Here is a 21,900-nt window from a genome sequence, read left to right as displayed (position 1 = left end):
TTCTGTGGTTGGAAAATGTAGCTCCCCAACTTACTAGTTGTAAAAACTGATGTCTCCCTTAGTTGCTCCCACACCAGACAGATGGGAGGACCACCTTTCCAAACATTGACAGACTTTATTGTGGGGGGTTTCCCACCTGGGATCCCACCCTCTTAAATAAAAAAGTGCATAGAAAAGAAGGGATTTAGAAACCTTTGTACAGTATCTACATCTTGGGCCCCCAGAGTAGGTAGAGGGCGATTGCTGGGTGGACTGGAGAGGGTTGGGGGACAGCATCACAGGCTGCCACTAGGATGCCCACATCCACCATGAACACAAGTAGGGGTGAGATGCTCTGGGAGGAACTAGGAAGTCCCCAGGTCGGGGTAAGATGGCAGCAGGGATTCTGGTGTTATCTTGCTGGGCAGCCAAAGCTTCAGTTTAGGAAGCGCCGACAGCGCTTGGCGCCACAGTTGCAGGGCAGCTTGTTGCTGGCATCTTCGATGGGGAACTTGTAGTCATAAGTGAGCTCCTCACCACGCAGGATGCGACGCAAGGCAAAGATGACAATGTGCTTCTGGCCCTCCACGTGGATGACGCGCGAAAAGCAGTTGGGCTCACACGAGTGGTTGATAAAGCGGGCGGCATTGCCGTGCATTGTGGCATCCACTACATCAAAGTCATCCATGCGGAACATATAGCACCCGATGCCCTACAGGGATGAGGTGAAGTGGTCAGGCGTACTGTTCTCCGGAGCAGCCCGCGCCTTACCTTCCGGCCTGACAGTGCCTACCTTCCCGTCATAGAACTTCTCCCGCTTGTCAGTCAGCACAGAGCGAATGACAATACCAGAGTATTCAATGACCATCTCGCCCGCGTCGATATTGCGCTTACAGAACAGGCCCCGCCCATGGATGGCAGATCTGCAGGGCAGGATGGGCAAGGGGATGATCAAGGGTAGGGGGAAAAAACCCAAAAGAACCCCCCAAAGGGTGCCTATCCATCCACCCAAAGGGGAAACTCCCTTATGTCCCCTAGCCCCACTAACCTGTAGACACCCACTGCCTCTTTGGATGTCTTCTTGAGGTGGCGAAAGCGCATGGCCATGGGCAGCTCCAGGCTGGTGGCACGTCTGGTGGGAGACCAGAGTTATAGGCTGATACCAGCAGTGAGCACTGGGCCTAGCACTTTAGCACCCTTTCAACAAACCAGCCCAAGCAGCATCCTGACATACTGCCCTCATACCTGGTTGACCTGAGCTGCACCTCATCCTCTTCTTCATCGCAGGTGGCACCCTCAGGTAGAACACGGTGCTGAGAGGCCAGGAAGTTGAACATGTCAAAGGTGCACTTCCTGCAGGGTAGGAAGGAAAGGGAGAGTCAGAGCTATTCCTTTTGAGAGGAGCTACCCTGCTGTACTGTGCGTGAGGAGTGATGCTACAGTGAATCGCTGTTTGCCTAATGTAAACTCAAGGAGCAAAATAAAGGAATTTGCCTTTACTTTGTTGATTTGTTTTTGGGCCACACCTGGTGGTGGTCAGGATTTACTTTTAGTTCTGCACTCAGGATCCCCCGATGGTACAGGGGACCGTATGGAGTAAGAAATCAAACTCATACAGTTCACCTGCAAGGCAAATGACCTCCATCCTGACCCCATTGCTCCAGCCTGTTTGTGTGTGTGCCACACCCAACAGTACTCAGAGCTTACTCCTGGTTTTGAGCTTAGGATCACTCCTAGGGGGTGCAGTGGACTATATGGAATGCTGGAGCTCGAACCCAGGTCAGCCACATACAAGGTAAGCTCACACTGTATTACTACTCTGGTGCAGTATGAAATTATTTCTAGATAAACCAAATAACTCTTGGCCTGTTATCTTCTCTTCAGGACTCAACTTCCAAAATGTTTCCAATCTAGTATTTTGCTCCCACCCTTGAAAACTCCCACTGGACTCCCCAGGTATCACCCTCAAACCTCTCACCGGAGATAGACCTCAGCACGGGCTGCCCCATGGGGATTCAGGGGTGGTTCCTCCTGGCCCTCTCCCTGCTGGTGGTACCGGAACTTATAGTGCTGGCAGCGCTGGGCCCCAGGCAGTTGCTCTGCCAGGAAGATGACAGCATCGTGGTGGATGCCCAGGAGCCTTGCCCCACTCATTCCTGGAGAGAGTAACAGGTTAGGACATATCCCAGTCATGCTCAAATCCCAGCCTGCCCTCAGAAAGTCACTGCAGTGCCCCCTCTCAGGGACACTTACCACTAAAGGAGAGATGCCTGAGCCGGGCATGCCCTCGAGCCTCTTGCACTTTCTCAATCAGAGTTCTCCATGCCCCTGAGGAAAACAGCAGGTTCCCAGCAGTAAGGCATGGTGTTCTCTGGACACTTTCCCACCCAGTGAAGCTGCTCCTCACTTACCCTCCAAGCTTTCTGCCTCCACACTGAATCCATCCTCACTGCTGATCTCAAAGCGCAGATGTGGGCCAGCCCGTTTCGGGGCCTGATTCTCTTTGTCTTCTGGAGATTGAGGCTCTTCCTCAGAGCTCGAAGCTTCACCTGGTTCCAAAAAGCAAGTCAAAGCAAGTGAGGATCATTCTTTTCTTGTTCAAAAGCCCTGATTGCCCCCTGCTCTACTTCCTTCATGACAGAAACAGGATCTCATGATCCCTTCCTTTTGATTATTCCTGACTCTGTGATCAGAAATTATTCCTGGTGGTACTCTGGGGACCTTATGGGGTGCTGAAGATAGAACCTGAGATGAATGCATGTAAGACAAATGCTCTACCTATTGTGCTATCATCTTGGACCAGGACCCCTTATGACCCCTTAACTTTAACCTTTCCCACACCTTAGCAGGCCTATGGGCCCTTCTCTCCAGGACTTTGGACAAATGATCAGTTCCATGAAATGTTGTAGCTCTGCAGGACATACTTGCTTCATTCAAAATCGACCGACCATAAATATCTAACATTCCTCATTCCTCTCATACAAAATACAAGAGAATCTTTTTTTATTTTGGTTTTGGGGCCATACCCGGCAGGCAGCACTTGGGTTATTCCTGGCACTGTGCTCAGAAATCGCTCCTGGCAGGCTCAGGGGACATGGAATACCGGGAATTGAACCTGGGTTTGTCCCAGGTTGGCCACATGCAAGCCTGCCCATTGTGCTCTGGCCCCCAAAAGTGGAGAATCATATTTCACATATTTGTTTTGGTTTTGGGCCACGTTAGGTGGTGCTCAGGGGCTACTCCAGACTCAGTGCTCTGAGGCCACTCCTGGCTTCTGAGATTACACAATACCAGACATCAAACCAAAGCTCTTGCATGCAAAGCATGTGCTCCAGTCCACTGGAGCTCCAGTCCACTCATTCAGGCATTTTTCACATATTCTAAATATATAGACCCAGACTTGCATAATCAGAAGAAAAGGCACTTACTAATACAGGAGATGTAGACATGAGAGAAAAATGGGCAAAAAACAAGGCCAGGGGCCGGTGAGATAGCATGGAGGTAAGGTGTTTGCTTTTCATGCAGAAGGATGGTGGTTCGAATCCCAGCATCCCATATGGTCCCCCGAGCCTGCCAGGGGCAATTTCTGAGCGTAGAGCCAGGAGGAACCCCTGAGCACTGGCCGGTGTGACCCAAAAACCAAAACCAGAAACAAAAAATAAGGCCAGAGCAGTGGCGCAAGAGGTAGGGCATTTGCCTTGCATGAGCTAACCTAGGACGAACCACTATTTGATCCTCTAGCATCCCATTTGGTTCCCCAAACTAGGAGCGATTTCTGAGCGCATAGCCAGGAGTAACCCCTGAGCATCACCAGGTGTGGCCCAAGAAGAAAAAAAAAAAAGGGCAAAAAAAAAAAAAAAAGAACATCAAAAATAACTCTGAGATCTATGGCCATAATTAGAAAAGCAAAAGTGCCTCTACCTTTGGTAAGGGTAGGAGAGGGCAAAGTTTGGTGTAGATACCATGAACTATTTAAGACTGGACTATTTAAGCCTAATTTGTTGAGAGGAAGAAAGCAGCAGGGTACAGGAGTAGTCAGCAGTTTGGAGACTATCAGAACAGAGATGGGGTTTAGAGCCAGAAAGTAGGAGTGAGAAGGAGAATAAGTCAAGGCCACGGTCCTGAGACAGGCCAGAACTGAAAGGCCAGAACAACAGGAAGACACAAAGACAGGGTGTCCAGAGGGCTGAGAACCCATTGAGAGGTGCTTCAAGGTGGAACAAAATAGAGTGATAGCTGCAGCTAGCACAAACCAGTTAATGGCTGAGATGTGGGAGCTGCCCTGCAGTGTGTTGGGCAAAGTGTTTGAGTCCTCTTTGAGAGATTGGATGCTCATTCTCCCCACATTTCCAAACCCGATTCTCAATGGGTGACCAACATCACCTTTAGGCCTCCGTGTCCCCTTAGGTCCACCCGACTTCTTCTTTTCTTCAGTCTCCTCCTCATTCTCCCTGCCCTGTTCTATGAGTCTGTACCTAATATCTTCCCATTTCTTCTTTCTCACATGCAGCAGATTCCCTTATCACTTATCAGTGTCTGGTCCCTATGAGCAAGGACTACTTTGTCAGTCACTGCCACACACATGCATCTCTGGTACTCATAGGTAGCCTTAAGTGCTTTTCTTCCCCCTCACTCCATTCCACATTCAGTAGTTGGTCAGTGCTGAAAAATTGACACATCTAGATAAGAAATTCCCCCAAAAAAGTTTGTTCTGTTTTTGGCCACACTCGGTGGTGCTCAGGGACCATCTGGGGTGCCAGGGATTAAACATTGATTGGCTGCATGCAAAGCAAGTGCCCTATCCATTGTACTCTTGCTTCAGTCCTGGATTCTGACCCTTGAACTGCTTGACTGATAACTGGTTTGGCTACAAATCCCCCTCTCCCACTGTCTCCTGTGACCAAGAGAATACCACTTCCTTTCTGGAGCCGTAAGGCACGGTCCCATCCTGTATATCCATGTCTCTACAGTTAAACCTAACTTCCCACCTTTCCCTCAGCACAGGTCTCCTAGTCAAACCTCCCTTCCCTCCCACCCCTTTTTCTCATGCATCTGTGGCTTTGCTTGTCTTGGTCTTCATGCAAAACATTTCTTTTGTTTTGTTTTGTTTTGGGCCACACCCAGCGATGCTCAGGGGTTACTCATGGCTATAGGCTCAGAAATCATTCCTGGCTTGGGGGACCATATGGGACGCCGAGGGATCAAAACGTGGTACGAATGCCCTAGGTTAGCACGTGCAAGGCAAACGCCCTACCGCTTGCGCCACTGCTCCAGCCCCATGTGCAAAACATTTCTAAGCTGCTTCCTCATCTCCACCTAGAAGCTCAACTCAGATTTTGGCAGGGTGCCTTTGTGTTGTTTTGGCTTCAACCACACTGTCTTCAATTCTGGACTGACACATATTCCCCACAGTATGCCACCTGCCCTCTCTGCACATCAATTTCATATCCCCGAGGCTGGGGGTGCTATGCCTACTCACTACTCTCTTCCCTGGTCCTCTAGCCATGCCCATCATCTTCCAAGGTGTGCTCTACTCTCTATGAATGAGTCTCAAGAGTTTCATCTGCAGGTTTCATCTGAACCTAGGACTGGCACAGACCAGTCTCTGAGGTATGCCTGGCATGCCGTGGGCCACCGAATAGACCACTTTCAGAGGATGTCAAGAGGACAGCAAGTGCAATGTCTGCTCTGAGTTTTGCCAGAGATGAGGAGTGCCCAAGGACGTGCCTGTAACTTGAGAACGTGGGGTGGCGAGGTGGTGTGCGACTCCACTGGGCAACACCCAAAAGGGTTATCAGGGAGAAGGCTGCTCCCTACCTGAGTAGTGGTGCCACTGGGACTCGAGCAGCAGGTCTGATGGGCCATCACAGACTACTGGAGGCCCAGCTTCTGGAAGTGGCAGCAGAGGGGAGCTGTCCTGGAGGGGCCTGTGAGGAGAGACCTGTCAGAAGGGGAAGAGCCCAAGTCCCAGACTCTCCAGGAAAGGAGACCGGCGTTCACCTTGGGCTCTCCTCCCCAGTGGGCTCCCTGGGCTCATCCAGGTCTAGAACTCCACGCACAGTAGGTGTTTTCATGCGCACTCGGCTAAACCTGGGATGGGTGGGAGCCACATGAAGGCTGAGCTGCAATCTTCCTGCCCACCCTGCTGCCCACCTGTGCAGCTTCAGTACAAGGATTTACCTGCTACCACTAATCCCTGGATCTTGGGGGTTATCTTCCAAGGACTCCCCATCTTCCTCCAGCCGGGGGGTCTTGTTTGGAGGTGGTGCTGGTGGGGAGCGGCCAGAAAAAGTGGACACTCTCTTGACGCGAATGGCCTGGCGGGGAGGGCTAGGGGGCCCACTGCTCAATACCAGTGTCAGTGGAGGAGGTGGAGGGGGTGGAGCAGGGCGGACCACCCCCACCCCTACGACTGGCAACACACCCAGCAGGGGTCCTGGGGGCAGAGTCCAGGAAGTGGGGGCTGTAGGAGGGATGGGAGGGGACAGAGGGGACTGCTTCACTGGGGGGGAGACAGGCTCGCCTTCCCCTGCCATCTTCACAAACACTTGCCCCAGCTTATTAACAAGGATGATTTTAGATGTGGCAGGTTTTGGGGGCTCAGGATTAGGGCCCAGGCTCAATACTCGAACCCCCGGAGCCCCCGGAAGCCAGGCAAATGTCCGGGTAGGGTCTGCTGGGCTAGGGGACAAGCCCTGGGGGGCCTGGCTACCATTGGCCAAGGGAGGAGCTGGGGGGATTGGCTCCTCTCTGGGCCCAGCACCTCCTTCTCCAGGACCACCTAGGTTCTTCAAGACAAAATCCACAATTTCAGAAGGCAAGTCCTCAGGAGGTCGGGCCCGGTCCCCTGCGGCTCCAATGACTCCAGCACGGCCTGCTCCTGGCCCTGAAGGAGGCGTTCCCTGACCTCGAGGCTGCTGGATGGCCTCGGCTTCGCTGTCCGTGCCATCATCTACTCCATCGAGCTGTTCGATGCGGGGCATTCCAGGGAGGGGGCCTGGGGCCAGAGCTGGACTCGATACAACAGTCACAGGGAAGTGGACATAGCGGTGGGTGGAGCTGGCCTCCTCTTCTGAGCTGTCCCCTGCGCCCCCATGGCTGCTCCCTACTGCCCCTGCAGCCACAATCTCTTCCTGGAAAGGCTCAGTCCCCAGCAGGCTGGCCGCAAAGTCCAGATCAGCAGCGCTCAGTCCTGACACCACCTCCATATCCTCAAAGTCTGGGCCCAGGTCTTCAGAGGGTGGTGGAGACGGGACTGGCCCAGGGGGAGCCAGCTCCCCTGAGGTAGGTGTGAGGGCTCTAACAACTGAGGTAGGAGGGGGCACCCTGAGCTGAGGGGAAGTTCTGAGTGGTGAGGAGGCCCGCCTTGATGCTGACAGCCTGGGAGCAAGGGGACTAGGACGACGAGAGCGCCTGGGGGGAGCAGGGAAGTCCGGGTCTCCCACGGTTGGGATGTGATGAGTCAGAGAAGATGGACTTCCTGTGAGAAGAAGGTCAGTGTCAAGGAGTGCCTCTGCCCCACCTGTACTACCCTGCCCTGACTCACCAGAAACTCACCAGGGGAAGGCAGGGGTCCGAAGGAGACACCCCCCAAGGGCCTCCGGGATGGCGAGTAGTTGGGCACTTTGATTCGAGCCCCTGAGAAGGAGCGGGGCGCTGGAGGAGGGACACTGCCTGGATCTGGCCGAAGTGGGGGGTCCAGGTTCTGAATGGGTGAGTGGTGCTCAGGAGCTCCAGAGATAAGGGCGTCTGTATCTGGTGGGGGTTCCACATGATCTGGGGGCTCTAAAGAGGCATCAGAACTGCATCAGAGATGGAAGGGGCTGCCTGCCAAAGTTTCCCACCACATGTGCACCTTTCCTTCGCGCCAACTATGCTGCCTCCACCTGGGAGCTCCATTTCCAGTGCCCACCCAGGCTGGTTCCCAACAATCACTCCTGCTCATTCTCCTGTGGCTTCTGCACAACCTCTGTGAACCCCTGGGGGCTGCTTCCCTTATGCTCCATACGCCTCCACCTCCTTCCCCTTTGGCAGCCAACTGCCTTCTGAGGACCCGTGTGCATGGAGGCATTGCCCTCTTTAGCATAGTCAATACGGCCACTCTCTTGCTCTGCGCATCCTGGCCACGTCAAATGCAGCACCTACTCTGGAGCTTGCCGCTCACCATTCCCTGGCCCCACCCAACCCACGCAAGCTAACCTCTGCTTCCTGCTGCCAGTTTCTAGTCATAGGAGAAATGCACCTTTTGCTCCTTTCCATTTCACGTAATGCTGCACTTAGAACAAATCCCTTCCTACAAACAATCCAAATTTCTTCCTTTCCCGGGCCACCTGGGACTCAGCTGCATCTTTAGACAGCATGGCTGTTAGGTGGGAACTGAGTTACACCCTAGTTCTACCAGGTTACTACAGTGGAGCAACTGCTCAGGAAAGCTGTAGTACCACAGAATTTATACTTCCTCAGAGGGCTGCGGGAACATTACTCAAACAGAGCCCAAATCGAGAGACTACAAATGCTCTCGACATCTGTCTCGAAGTTGTCATCCCACAATAAGCAGGTAGCATGGTGCTTTCCCCCCTCACTATTGTGAAATGAAGGGCACAGCTCCTGGCATGTAATGCAAAGCCTAGAAATTACCAGATGGAAGATAGTAAGCACCCTGGGGGGTTTTAGGGGAAAGGGAGGTGGGATAGAAGGTAACCACTGTGGAGAAGGCAAGGGGATTTTCTGGGAGTTTGAGGACTGCACTCCACCTGAGGATGGGGCAGGGCTGTGCACAATCGTCTGGTTCTCCTCAGCGGCCTCCAGATAAACTGGCTCTTCCCTGGGCCCCCACGGCCGATACTCCAGGATCCGGCACCGATACCAGCAGCGCCGCCGAGCATCCACAGTGCTCCAGTACAGACGAGAACACCTACAGACGACATACGGGGTCAGAGGGGTAGGACCTCCTGAGGAAACTGATTCAGTTCTGAAGACCCTCACCCACCCAGGGCCCCAAGGTGAGCTCACTGGTAGCCAATGGGGAAGAGCCGTCCCTCGCAGTCTGAGAGGTCCGACAGAGTACCCAAAGAGTCAATTCGAATCGAGCCTAGGGTGCAGAGGAGGCACATAGGATCAGGCCAAACTAAAAGCATCACGAAGATGGGCGTGAGGAATACATAGCTTACCAATGAGCACATTGATGGCATCAGGCTCGAGCCCCGTCAAAAACTTGCGCTTGAAGTTGATGCCCTCAAAGTCCACGTAGACTCGGCGGAGAACATCAAATCCATCGGGGGTCACGATCTCCTGGGAGGTGGGTGGCGAATGGGGTTGCTGGATTGGTGGGTGGTGAGGGGGATGCGAGGGAAGGTTCTGGAGGCAGGGACTGGACAGTCTGGGGCTTGGCTAAAGGACACTGGGAGAACAAGGAGGAAACACTGAGAGGCAGCAGGGACCAAGCCTAAGGGGCCATGGCGGGGAGGGTCCCTGAGTGGGTGGGCAAAGCGAGAGAGAAGGTGCTGTCTCCCTCACGGTGAAGGCCCACCTTGCCATCCAGCAGGTCCGTGTGTTTCTGGCAGAAAACTTTCTTGTCATCCTGGAAGATGCAGTAGCTGGCCCGGGCACACATAAAGTGGAAGTTGCTGAGGCAGGAAGACAGGCAGCAGCCCACCGTGGCTCCAGGCTTCAGGCAGAGTTCACAGCGCTGTGGACAGAAGCAGCTGCTAAGGGGAGAGGCCATGGACTAGCACATACAAAGTCAAGGCACTTGCTAAACACAATTTCCAACCCAGCTGCCTCCAAGGCCCAATACACAGAAAAATTCCCTCAGGTTAGGGGAAGCAACACTAAGTGAACACTAAGCAGATTTCTCCAGCTTTCTGACACTGCTCTAAGGAGCAACCTGCACTATTCCACTTAACCCTATTCAGCCCTGGGCTGCTAGCTCTGTCATCGTCATTCTGAGCAATCTGCAATCCCTCAGCTAAAGGCACTGACCCAGACAGATAACCACCTCAGACACACCTCAACCACCTCAGACACACAGGAAGACCTAAATGCCACACTGGACGGAAGTGACCAGTACAGAGTCTGTGGATAGAATCAATCTAACATTAGTCCCCTGTACCACACACTAAAGGCACATAAAAGAAAAAGCACTGAGGTCTCAGGACAAGCAAAAAAGGAACCTAGGATGGCAGAGCAGGGAATGTGCCCCAAGAACTCGCCCTTGCCCTTACCATCTGCCTCCCCCGAGCCACAGCAGCGTGCACATTCTTGAGGGAGCCGTCATTCTCCTCAAACACCTCAGCTGACCAAATGGCACAGTTGACATGTGTCCATTCATTCTGCCCAATATACAGTAGCCGTCCTGCCTCCTAGGGACAGAGGAGTCATGGTGAGATGGGAGATTCCAGGAGGGGTGGGAAGGAGTGGGCTAGAGGATTTGGGTCTACTGCTGCAGCCCTCACCTTCGAGTCCGCATCTCCATACTTGAGGCAGAGCGCACACTGACGGGGGTCCTCCGGGTGCGAGAAAGTGGCAGGATCTTTGCCCTGGGAAGCTGGAAGACATGTGGGAAGAGAGGCCTAAGAATCAGAACCCAGGGCCTGGCTACTGATAAAAGGGTGCTGGCTACTCACCACTACTTACCAGTCGCTGCTGATGGGTCCCCTGGAGGCTGTCCAGATTCTGGGGTCTCTGGTTCCTGCTGTCTCCACTGAGCATAGACGTGGTCAAGGGATGGGGGCAAAACAGCATTGGGAAGGACTCCGCTGTAGACAAGGCAGGATGAGATGACACTTCCAGAGTGGTACACTAGAGCCCACCCCCAGGGTTAGCCTAAACACGAACGACAGCCTCTATTGTCTCTATGTGGTCATTCTTTCTCCCAAACACCAGGTCTGCAATATTCTTCCTCTCCCTCTCTCGCAGATTAAGGTGCCTAGCAGGTACCTCTTTCTGAAACCCTAGCCCCCATACAGTTCCCCAACAGGGCACAAAGTGCAATACAGCCGCCCTGCATAATCCCATTGAGTAAAGAAATAAAGTGGGAGCTAAGTGCATGCTCAGAGGCACTGCTACTCTGGAACTCCTCCTCCTGGCCCCAATCATCTTCCTTGGCCCTTCCTGGTACAGTGAACCCTAGAACCCCAGGTGCCCACACCCTGGATCCCAGCCTGCTACCCAGCCTTGCTCACTTTGGCAACCGGGCACTCCGTCGCCAGTACTTGGGGTCGTGGGCGTCGAACCAGCCGAACGCAGACTCTAGCAGCTGAGAAGTGGGTTAACAAGATGAGGACTGGCTGCCCCAAGTACACCATCTCCTCCCCACCACTCAGCCCTGCTCCAGGTGTCCAAAGAGAACATACCTTCAGTAGGAGTCCCTTAGTCTGGCCTCCTGCACGGCGCTCTGGGGTCTCTCCTTCCTCGGAATGCCTCATCAGAATGCCCACCACGTCCTCCATGAAGCTGTGCTGTAAGGGGGCTTGTCAGGATGGGAGCCCCAGCCCCTTCTCTTGGCACCCACCTGTGTCCCCGCAGTCCTGCTCACCACTGATTTGTAGTTGCCTTCCTCGAAGCGCTGACTCACAGCTTGTAGGTCACAGGGCCCTGGATGCTGCTGCTTTCCGTTTTGCACACACTGCAAAGCAGGGCAGTCAACAGGGCTAGAACTGGGCTGTCCCCGCAACTCCCCTCCTGCCTCCTCGAGCCCTCCAAACCTGAGTGCACAGCAGCAGTGGGCCCACCACTTTGGAGCTCAGCAGGCCCTGGAGCACCTGGCGTAGGCCCCCCTGCAGGGCCCCGCTCAGGGCCTCTCGCCAACGGGGGTGTGTCTCTCCAGCACAGGGTCCGCAAGTGTACAGCACCGAGTCCGGCAGCCCCGAAAGGATTTCGTAGTCTTCATCTAATCAAGCCAGGTGAAGGAAATGAGGGTACAGGAGCATGTGAGGGCTCTGAGCAGCCCCTTCAATGCCAAGGCCATGTAGTTCCCTTGTCCTCTGAACATCCAAGGATCTACACCTCCAGCTGCACCCCAGCTCCTCTGCGCACACACCTGAGAGTCCTTCGCACTTTGCATGCACCCAGTGGTCACACTGTGCGCACTGCATCATTTTGCTCTCATAGTCGTTGTCTTCATAGCAGCGGGTGCAGATCGGGCAGTAGTTACCTGCGGGAGGGAGAGCAGGTCAGAGGTGTCAAGACCACAGTCAAGAGTCTAGGGACAGCCACTGGCTATCCTGTATGTAGAAGTCATTATGGGCTTCTCCCTCAGAACCCAGAAAGCTAGTTGAGAGAAAGGGCTATTTCCCAGCTCCAAGTACAATGCCTCACCAAGAGGAGGACCTGGCTCCAGATGAGGGCAGTCCAGGTCTGCAAACTGCTCAATGGATATTAGGAAGTATCTTAGGGTCTGCTAAGAAATCAGGGTCCCCCACCCCTTCACTCCCACTACCCTTAAGAGAAGTTCTATACTGTGTTCCCTGAATGGCAGAAGGTTCTGCAGTTGAAAGACAGTGGAAGGCACTCAGAGTATCTATTCTGCCTGTTTAGGGGTGTGGCCCATTGCCCAGTGGCTCCCAGGACCCTGCCAGGTCCCCACCTTTCTCAAAGAGCTGGGTGCACCTGGGGCAGAGGCTGTAATCTCCAGACCACTCGACGTCCCAGTTCTTGCCCGGAGTGGCGCCGCAGCTCTTACAGCGCACACAGGCTGAGCAGATCTGGGGGGCAAGGTGGTGTTAAGGGAGAGCTCCACAAGGGCACAGAAGGGGAAGGCAGGCAGGAAACACAGAAAGACATGGAAAAGAACGAAAGTGTGTACGAGGAGTTAGGAGGAGGAAGTAAAGGAGAGGAAGAGATGGGCCAGAGGAGAGGGCTAGGAAAGGTCTGAAGTGGGAATATTGAGGGGAGGAAGAGTGGGGAGTAGAGGGAAGAATGGACATCCTGAGCCTAGGACTATGGACCAGAGCCTCGGAGACCATTTTGAGACCATACAAGTTCTGCATATATGGGGATAGGATCATTGGGTGTGTGGGAGCCTGGGAACCCTGGTGGAGGGAAGAAAACTGGTGGTTGGTTTAGTGCTGGGACAGTTTGTCTAAAACACCACTATCAATAATTTTGCTAATCACGATTCTTTTTTTTTTTTTTTTTTTTGTAGTTTTTGGGTCACACCCGGCAATGCTCAGGGTTTTTTCCTGGTTCCGTGCTCAGAAATTGCTCCTGGCAGGCACGGGGGACCATATGGGACGCCAGGATTCGAACCGATGACCTTCTGCATGAAAGGTAAATGCCTTACCTCCATGCTATCTCTCCGACCCCATCATGATTCTTTTTTTTTTGGTTTTTGGGCCACACCCGGTGGTGCTCAGGGGTTACTCTTGGCTGTCTGCTCAGAAATAGCTCCTGGCAGGCACGGGGGGACCATATGGGACACTGAGATTCGAACCAACCACCTTTGGTCCTGGATTGGCTGCTTGCAAGGCAAATGCCACTGTGCTATCTCTCCGGGCCCTATCATCATGATTCTTTTTTGATTTGTTTTGTTTTTTGGTCACACCAGGCAGTGCTGCTCAGGGGTTCCTCCTGGCTCTGCACACAGAAATCGCTCCTGGCAGGCTCAGGGACCATATGGGATGTCAGGAACCACTGTCCTTCTGCATGAAAGGCATCCATGCTATCTCTCCGGCTCCCAATCGTGATTCTTTTAAAGGTTTCAAAATAAGGGCCGGAGAGATAGCATGGAGCTAAGGGGGTTTGTCTTGCATGCAGAAGGTCATTGGTTCGAATTCCGGCAACCCATACGGTCCCCCGAGCCTGGAGTGATTTCTGAGTGTAGAGCCAAGAGGAACCTGAGTGCTGACGGGTGTAACCCAAAACAAACAAAAAAACAAAAAAAAGGCTTCAAAATAATATGCATATAAATCCTGTCTGAGTGATCCAATCCTTATTTCCCATCTTCCCATGTAGGTGCAGCTCATGACATGAAGCTCAACACATAGAGTTATGAGTGCAGTTAGAGAAATAACTACACTGAAAACTATCATAACAATGTGAATGAATGAGGGAAATAGAAAGCCTGTCTTGAGTACAGGTGTGGGTGGGGTGGGGAGGAGAGAGATCTGGGAAACTGGTGGTGGGAATCTTGCACTGGTGAAGGGGGGTATTCTTTATATGACTGTTATCATACAACTACAATCATATTTGTAATCACGGTGTTTAAATAAAGATAATTTAAAAAAAATAAAAATAAATCCTGTCTGAGTGAAAATGGTTTTTTTTGAGGGGAATCACACCTGGCAGTACTTTGGGCTTAGTCCTGGCTCTGCACTGAGATCACTTCTGGTGGGCTTGGGGAATCAGAGAGAATGCCAGAAATTGAACCAGGGTCAGTTGCATGCAAGGCAAGCATCCTATCCGCTATACTATTGCTCTGGCGCTTGAGTGGAGTTTTTGTAGAGGCAAAGTTCCATTATCAAACCCAAAGAACACCAACAATCCATCCCCTTCTCACAAGAGCTATGGCCTAGAGTTCTCTCATGAGAATCGGGTAGAGTGGGGATAGAGGCATCAAGGAGAAAGAAGTGTGAAACAAGGATCTCATCTCTCACCCAGTGGCGTCGTTTGCGGGTGGCCCGGGTTGGGTAGCTGGGCCCCAGGCAGGCAGGGTGGTAAGCATGGCGGCAGCGCTCACACTCTAGAAGGTGCTATTGGATTTGGAGAGAGCAATAGTAGCAGAATCTACTGGCAGAGGGACACCCCTAAACACTCACCCCAAAACCCCCGGGGCCCCAACCTTGGATCCCCGGCCTTTGCGCCCACAGACATGGCAGAACTTGCAGCGGCGGCAGCACCAGGTGTCATGATGTTGGGGCAGGGGTCGTTCTGCTTCCTCCAAGCAGAAAGGGTGGAAAGGGTCACAGCACACTTGGCAGAACACCAACTGGGGACAGTGAACAATGGGCACATGGTGAGGCCAGGAGACAGGAGAATGAGACATTGCAAGAATTATATATATATAAAAAAAAAATTAAGGCAGTAAGGGCCAATGGAAATCAGGGGTATGTGTAAAATGTCAGAGACAACACCTCATGCAGGCCTTTGCTGGCACACAGCAAGCACACCATTGGAGGGCCCCCTGGCACGGAGGTAAGCACGCTCAGGCCGCCCATCAGCCACACATTCTCCAGGTCACAATCCTCCTGCGAGAAAAGGACACCATCAGGAAGACAGGCTATGACCATTGGTAGAGACCTGGTTTCTCACTCACTATCTACAAGTTTCCTCCCACCATTGCTTACAGACCTTCCCCAGCAAAACTACCTTAAAATCCACACGGACCCGGTGTACACCATCAGGGGACTTCTGTTTTCCAGTCCAGCCATTAGGAAAAGCAGCAAAGGAGCCAGGGGCCAATGCATCCTAGGAAGGGAAGGTGGGGTTCAGTAGGCTGACAATCTCACCCTTTGCCATGTGTTTCTCTTCACTGCCCTCTCGCCCTGCAGTCCAACCCTGCCTTTTGCTCAAATCCTCCATTGCTTTCCTGAGGACAGGCCAGCATCACTCCTTGGGCCTGTCTGTGTGGACACACAACATTTGATGAGTCCACGACTGTGACTTGTCAGGAAGTTTCAGGCCTGTCTCTAAGCTTGGGGTTATGGTGGGGGCCTGACCTTGTCCAGGCGTCTCCGAGCCTTCAGCTGTAAAACGGGCTGCAAGGTGGGTTTGCGGGGTCGGCTCTGCTCCTCGGGTTCAGGCATTTGAAACTCTAGGCAGGACAGCTCAGGGTAAGGAAGGTTCTTCCTCTTCCCTGATCCCACTCCTGCCAATCATAGGGACCTGAATCTCCAGGCCACCTTCATTTAATCAAGGTCCACAGGGATGACTGGAGGAGCTACTTGAAAACGTCACAAACCAGTTCTCCCTGTCCACCTCCAACCAGCCCCTCTATTATTTAGCCACTTTCTCTACCAGACCTATAAAATCCTAGGTCAGAGAGCCCCAACACTCCACACAGAAAGACCCAAGACAGATAAAGAAAGCAATAAGTAACTCGCACCATTTTCTCGGTGAGTTCGACGCCGAGGAGCAGGAGGACCCCCAGGGTCTGAGTCATCCGAGTCCTCAAAGATATCATAGGAGGGTCGCTGTTTGACACAGCGTCGGGCTGACTTGCGTTGTAGTAGGAGGCAGTCCTGTTCCTCAGATCCAGGGGGGGCCACCACCTCCTCCCGGGGCCCCCCAGCTCCCACCCCCCGGCGTGGGCCTGGAGGACCAGGAGAGGCCTCAGGAGATTCATCAGAATCCCAGGGCAGCAGCGTCTTCACTATCGTCCGGCCTGTGGAAACAGGGGATTTAGTAGGATGTGATCTCAACCAGGGCACAAACACTGGGATGGAGGAAAGCCAGAAAATGGGGCAGAACGGGACAGCAAGGCAGAGAAATAAAAACACAGGATGGACAGCACAGGCAGTCTGCAAAGATATGAGGAGGAAAGTAAAGAAAACAAGGGTTTCCTCCACCCCACAAATCAATCTGTATCAAGTGCTCCTCAAACCCAGTTACCTTTTTTAGCCAGCCTTTCCATCTTGCGAGCCTCTATCTTGTCGCACCTCCGGTATCTGGGGAGGGGAGCAGCACGTCACCAGGGTAGGGGACTGTGGTCTGGGGGAAGAGAGGAAGCTCTCCACCAGGATGCCAATCCCTCTGCTTTGATGGGGCAGGAGGCCAGAGTGACCAACAACCATAGTGAGAAGAGGTTGTAACCCAGCTACTCACACACAGCACTGCTTCTTGGTGTTAGGACCCCCAAACTTGGGCTTGTCCAGGCAGTTAACACAGGTCCCACAATCCTGCACGCGCAGGCAGCCCCGACAGTGGCCACATCGTGCCATCCGCATCTTCTTGCCATGGTGGGAAGGCAGTGAGCGTCGAGGTGTATGAGCCAGGGTCGCTGCAGACCCTGCAGGCTCTGAGTCTCCTCCAGGTCCTGCTAATTCTACCTTTTCTCGCTGGGACCGTGAGGGTACACTCTCGGTCTCTGATGCTGATGAGGTATCTAGTACACACAAAGAGAAGGTTATGGAGGCACCAGTCACCAAGCACTGGGCTTCATTTTCTTATTTTTCTCCCCTAAATTCCTTTCAATTGGCCATCTAGTCAATTGAACGCTACACTACATAGAACAGGTGTCTCCAGTATTGTCTAAAGCCTGACACTCCAGGTCATTTCTACTTATATCAAGCATGCAACTAGGCTTGGTAACTCTCCTAATTTTGGCGCATTCCCTCAATCCCAAATCTAAGAGACATCAAACCTCCCCACACATACATCTGGCCCTACCCTCGGTAGCGAGGTCCTGCCGGTCCCGAAGGGGGAGAGCACTGAGGCGGGGGACATCTTCAGGCACCATGGCCCGGGCCTGACCCAGGGCCACAGCAGCATGACGGCAGACGTGCTTGATGCGGGGACCTTGCACAGGGGACTCGGGGCCCTGAGGAGGAGAGCGGAGGGGTACATGCGGGGACCTGCCCCTGGTTTTCTGCTGCCAACTTTCTCCAAAGGACACCCCTCCTCCTCCCAACCATACCGATGGTCGCTCTCTCTTAGCTTCCACAGTGTCATCTTCACACTTCACGGAACCTCTATCTGGAATCTGCTTGACAGTCCCCAGGCCTTCCTCTATGGGCCCATCAGGACTTGGCTGGTAAGGGAAGAAACAGGGTCAGAACCAAAAAGGGAGGAAAGAAGGAACCAAGGGTCTAGGATGGGGTGGGATTGGTCAAAAAAAGACAAGCTAAGAGTACCTCAGAATGCTGGAGGGTTCAGAGGAGGATTGGGGAAGGGATGCTGTGAGTCTGAGCGAGATGACTGCATGCAGGGGTGCAGATGAACCCCCACACTCACCGGCATCAAAGATGCCACCTTCTGCTGCTGCTGCTGCTGCTGCTGGTCGATCTTGAACAGCTGCACCTTGGCTCTCTTGAGAAGGGTGAACATTTTTTCCTCCACACCAGATAGAGGTAAGGAAGCCAGGCTTGCTATTTCGGCCTTTTCCAGCGATGGTAGCAGCTGCTGTGGCTGTGGTGGCTGCTGTAGTGGCAACGGCTGCTGCGATGGTAGCTGTACTTGTACCGGTGGCTGCTGTGGTGGCAGTGCCTGGGGCAGCAGCTGTGTTTGCAAGGCTTGGAGGGGCTGCTGTAAGGAAGGTTCCTGCCCATTGCTCAGAACTGGAGCCCCAGGAGGGGCCACCTCGGTCTTAGCAGGAGTGGCGACCACAGGGGCAAATCGAGGCAGGCTGAGGTGGTTGGTGCGGCCCACTGCCCGCAGCTCAGGTTCAGCTGGAGAGTCATCAGCGGGAGGAGGCTCTGGCTCAGGGGCTTCTGGGGCCCCAAGAGGAGGAGTGGTAAGCACCGATTCGTAGATCTTCAAGTGAGCTTCGCTTGGGGTAAACTGAGGGGCCCGAAGGAGCAGAGGCTTCCGGGGTGGAGTGACAGGGGCAGGAGGTGGGGCTGGAGGAGGTGGGGGCAGTTCCCGTGTGAGTGAGGTCCAGCGAAACGTGGGTTCCCTTAGAATAGACCTTCGTTTTTCAGGGAGTGGGGCAGGTACAGATGGGGGAGTTGGGGCACGAGGTGGAGAGGGAGCTGATGGTGGTTCCTGGGGGGCAAGTGGGGAAAAGGCAACAGGAAGCTTCTGAGCAGGTGAGATCTCCACCTTCAGGGGTTTTGGGGGGTCTTCATCCATAAAGCGCCGGGGTGTCTTGATGACACGGGAGGAGCGGGCACTCACCACAGGCATAATAAACTGCCGGATGTTCTTAAGGAAGGTGGTACTTTTGGGAACCACAGTGGGACTGTCTTCCAGAAGGCCTCCTGTGGTGGCACTGGGGGTTGGAGCAGGTGGTGAGGTGCCCTCTGGCCCTGCCCGAGCAGCTTCCCGCTCTGCCCGCTGGCTAGGCGTCAGGGGAGGGCGGCCCCTCCTCCTGGAGCAAGTGGCTGGGATCACAGGAGAGGGGGATTCTTCTTGTTCCTCCAGAGCAGGGGGTGGGAGAGGGGATGGCAAGGGTGTGGTGGACACAGAGGGTGGTGGAGGAGGGGTCGAGGTGGAGGGGGGAGAAGGAGGAGGAGGAGGAGGAGGAGGAGAAATAGCAGGAGGAGGAGGAAGAGGAGAAGAAGGAGCGGGAATGGGAGGGGGAGGAGGAAGGACAAGTGGAGTCAGGGGTGGAACGAATGGCTTTGACTCTTCTTTCTCCTCAGCTAGCTCCATCTCTTTCTCGGCTACAGCTCTCTCTTTCTTCTCTTCCCCTTCCTCCTTCTCTTTCTTTACTTCTCTCTCCTCCTCTCCCTCTTCCTCCAGCTTCTGGGCCTTCCTCCAGCATGGATTCTCTCCCTGTTCAGATCCAACTTTTCCTTGGGGGGCATCCTGCCAGCTTTCCTCATGTTGCTTTTGACCCTGACCTGATTCAAGTCCCAAGGACAATCGGCCCATCTTCACTTTTCTGGCCTTTGAAACAAACTTGATCACGAGGGGCAGCCCACCTCGGCCTCGACCCCTGCCTCCACGGCCTCCTCGCCCAGACTGTCCTCCACGTTTGGAGGTCCCAGGGCCTGGGCCCGGGCCCTCTTTGCACTTCCAGCTGCCAGTTCGGTGTTTTACGGGAAGCACAGGAGGTGGGGGCTCAGGAGGTTGGGGGATTGTCACAGCTGCTTCTGCCACCACCACTGCCTGTTGCTTCTTTCTGCAAGGGCCTGCAGTCCGTCCTGGAGGCCGTCCCCGAGAACGACGAGGGGCAGAGGGCTCACATGCCCGGTTCCGGGGGGCTTGGGGTGCCTGAGCCCGCCGGAGAAGTTCAGTCAGTGCCTGCACCATCCGTTCTGTGCCCTCCTCACCCCGTTTACGGGCAGGAGTCTTTGTGGGAGCAGGAGGCACATCATTTAGACGAGGAGGGGGAGGGGGAGTCGTCTTAAGCTTGCGGCCCCGACCTCGGGAGGCTCGACCTAAAAGGAAAACAGGTGCGGGGAGATGGGTCAAGCTAGCCCTGTGGACCACGAAAGGTGCTCCAGGAGGGAGGGACTAAGTCTTTCTTGTCTGATTACCCACAGCCCAGCCTCGCTTGTCTTTAAATACCGACACACTTGGTAACTGATAGAGTAGCTGAACAGGGAAGAACTGATACAAAGTGAGAATAACATTCCTGCAAAGCTAGAGAGGCAGAGTTTCCCCATCACTCACCTCGCTGGGATCGGAGCGCAGAGCGCAGGGAACTGGGGGCCACATCTTCATCTGAATGAAAACCCTGAAACTCCTGATATAGAGGACCAAGGGTGGAGGGGAGAAACAGCAGTCAGTGCCCAAGCCCTGGTTCCACCCTAGACTCAGGTACGCCCAGCTTCCCTTCTACCCTCACCACTGTCTGTCTACAAAATCAGAGACCATTACAGGTGAAGGGAGGAGAAAGTTGCGGCTCTGTCTAGGTAGAGGGACAGCCCGGGGCCACACCAGCACCTCACTGGCTGGGCCTGGAGTACAGAACAAGGCTCTGAGGGTCAGGGAGTCCAACACTACCCTCAGATTCTCTTCTGTGCATCTATGAAAATGTGAGTCCTGTTTCCTCCCCCTCCACCCAGCCAGAGGGTCATCCTGAGTGAGACTGTACTTCCCAAGCCACCGGAGGGAAGAGAGGGAGAAAGGGAGAGAGAGGGAGAGAGGGAGAGAGAGAGAGGGAGAGGGGGGGAGGGGGGGAGAGAGGGAGGGAGAGAGAAAGAGAGAGAGAGAGAGAGTGTGTGTGTGACAGAGAGAGACAGAGAGGGGAGAGACAGACCGACAGACAGACAGACACAGTGAGCCTGTAAGTCTGTGCGTCTGCGTGTACGTGTGCAGCAATCGGCTCCTCTCCGGGTCCGTCGGGGATAGGCTGGACTGTGAGGCAGGTCACCCCAACTCAATCCCAACCCTTCCTGCCTCTTCTGAGCATTTGGGGAGAAAGCCTGAGCTAAGTCAGACCCGCTGGCCAGTGCAATCTCGGCCTTCACTCCCTGTCCCTTCACTGTGGAGGCCTTCGCCTTGAGAAAGCAGCTCCCACGGTCGGTTCGCAGAGGCGCCAGGCCGGGAGCAGCCGGACTACGTGGGAGACAGCGAGGCCAGCCGGGGCAGCTGCAGTCTCAGCCCGGCTGCGCTGGGCACGCTGCCGCTGTCAAGCACCACGGCCCGGCAGGCCAGGCGGGACCCGCCGCCCTCTGGCCCCCGCACACGTCGGCGGGCTTGCAGCCCCGGGCCGAGCGCAGCGCTGCAGCCGGGCTGCCCGGCCACTTCTGCAGGCGCTCCCACCGACCGGCCCGCGCGGCCGGCCGGCTCCTCCCGGGGGGCCCCGAGGCCCGCTTTCCCACGCCGCCCCCACCTGGACGGAACCCCCGATCCGGCCTCCGGAGGCCCCGCCCGGCCGCCTCACCTCGTCGTCCGAGTCCCCGTCGCTGCTCGCCTCCTCCTCCTCGTCCTCCGGCGCGCCGCCCCGGCTCGAGCCCCCGCCCCGGCCGCGGCCCCGGCCCCGGCCCCGCTGGGCGCGCGGGCCGGCCCACAGGCGGCGGAGGCGGCGAAGGCCCCGGCGGAGCCCCAGCAGGCGCAGCAGGGCCGTGTCCTCCCCGGGCTCGGCTCCGCCCGGGCCCGCCGCGCCGCCGCCGCGCCGCAGCGCCACCCGCACCCTCTCGGCCCCGCTGCCGCGGCCGCCGCGGCCCCCCGCCCCGCCCGAGCCCCGCGGCCGGCCCGGGAAGCGGCCCCGCGCGGAGCCAGGCCCGGGGCAACCGCCGCCGCCCGCCGCCGCCGCCATCTTGGCACCGTGAGAGGGGCCGGGAGGCGGGGGAGGGGCGCTGCGCAGGCGGGGGGAGGGGAGCGAGGGAGGGGGCGGGGCGCGGCGCGGACAGGCCAGGCGAGGCGCGGCGCGGC

General features: G+C 55.2%; 1 protein-coding gene across 1 annotated transcript; it reads right to left on the bottom strand.

Moving 5' to 3' along the window:
• Positions 1-95: 95 nt before the first annotated feature.
• Positions 96-21,784, bottom strand: KMT2B (lysine methyltransferase 2B). Its single transcript, XM_049786558.1, has 37 exons — positions 21,410-21,784; positions 20,194-20,266; positions 17,869-19,958; positions 17,552-17,665; positions 17,305-17,455; positions 16,741-17,020; positions 16,528-16,583; positions 16,022-16,300; positions 15,636-15,730; positions 15,286-15,384; positions 15,051-15,164; positions 14,759-14,905; positions 14,574-14,669; positions 12,566-12,683; positions 12,020-12,133; positions 11,685-11,869; positions 11,516-11,605; positions 11,334-11,438; positions 11,163-11,236; positions 10,615-10,736; positions 10,434-10,525; positions 10,203-10,340; positions 9,509-9,667; positions 9,150-9,270; positions 8,992-9,070; positions 8,733-8,893; positions 7,537-7,764; positions 6,160-7,459; positions 5,980-6,069; positions 5,797-5,906; positions 2,391-2,528; positions 2,233-2,307; positions 1,958-2,135; positions 1,225-1,332; positions 1,028-1,111; positions 773-902; positions 96-691 (listed from the first exon to the last, which is right to left on the bottom strand). The coding sequence occupies exons 1-37, from the start codon at positions 21,782-21,784 to the stop codon at positions 416-418; spliced, it is 8,244 nt and encodes a 2,747-aa protein (XP_049642515.1). The 3' UTR covers positions 96-415.
• Between the last annotated feature and the right edge of the window lie 116 nt (positions 21,785-21,900).

This window comes from Suncus etruscus, chromosome 14 (genome assembly GCF_024139225.1).
Source record: "Suncus etruscus isolate mSunEtr1 chromosome 14, mSunEtr1.pri.cur, whole genome shotgun sequence".
NCBI classification, from domain to species: domain Eukaryota; kingdom Metazoa; phylum Chordata; class Mammalia; order Eulipotyphla; family Soricidae; genus Suncus; species Suncus etruscus.
This window is presented reverse-complemented; position numbering and strand designations above follow the sequence as displayed.

Coding starts and splice junctions, on each gene's coding strand:
- KMT2B (XM_049786558.1), bottom strand. CDS start 21,784: ATGGCGGCGGCGGCGGGCGGCGGCGGTTGCCCCGGGCCTGGCTCCGCG. Junction 19,959..20,193: donor TGCGCTCCGATCCCAGCGAG/GTGAGTGATGGG, acceptor TTTTCCTTTTAG/GTCGAGCCTCCCGAGGTCGG. Junction 7,765..8,732: donor CAGCCCTGCCCCATCCTCAG/GTGGAGTGCAGT, acceptor ATGCCTCTTTAG/AGCCCCCAGATCATGTGGAA.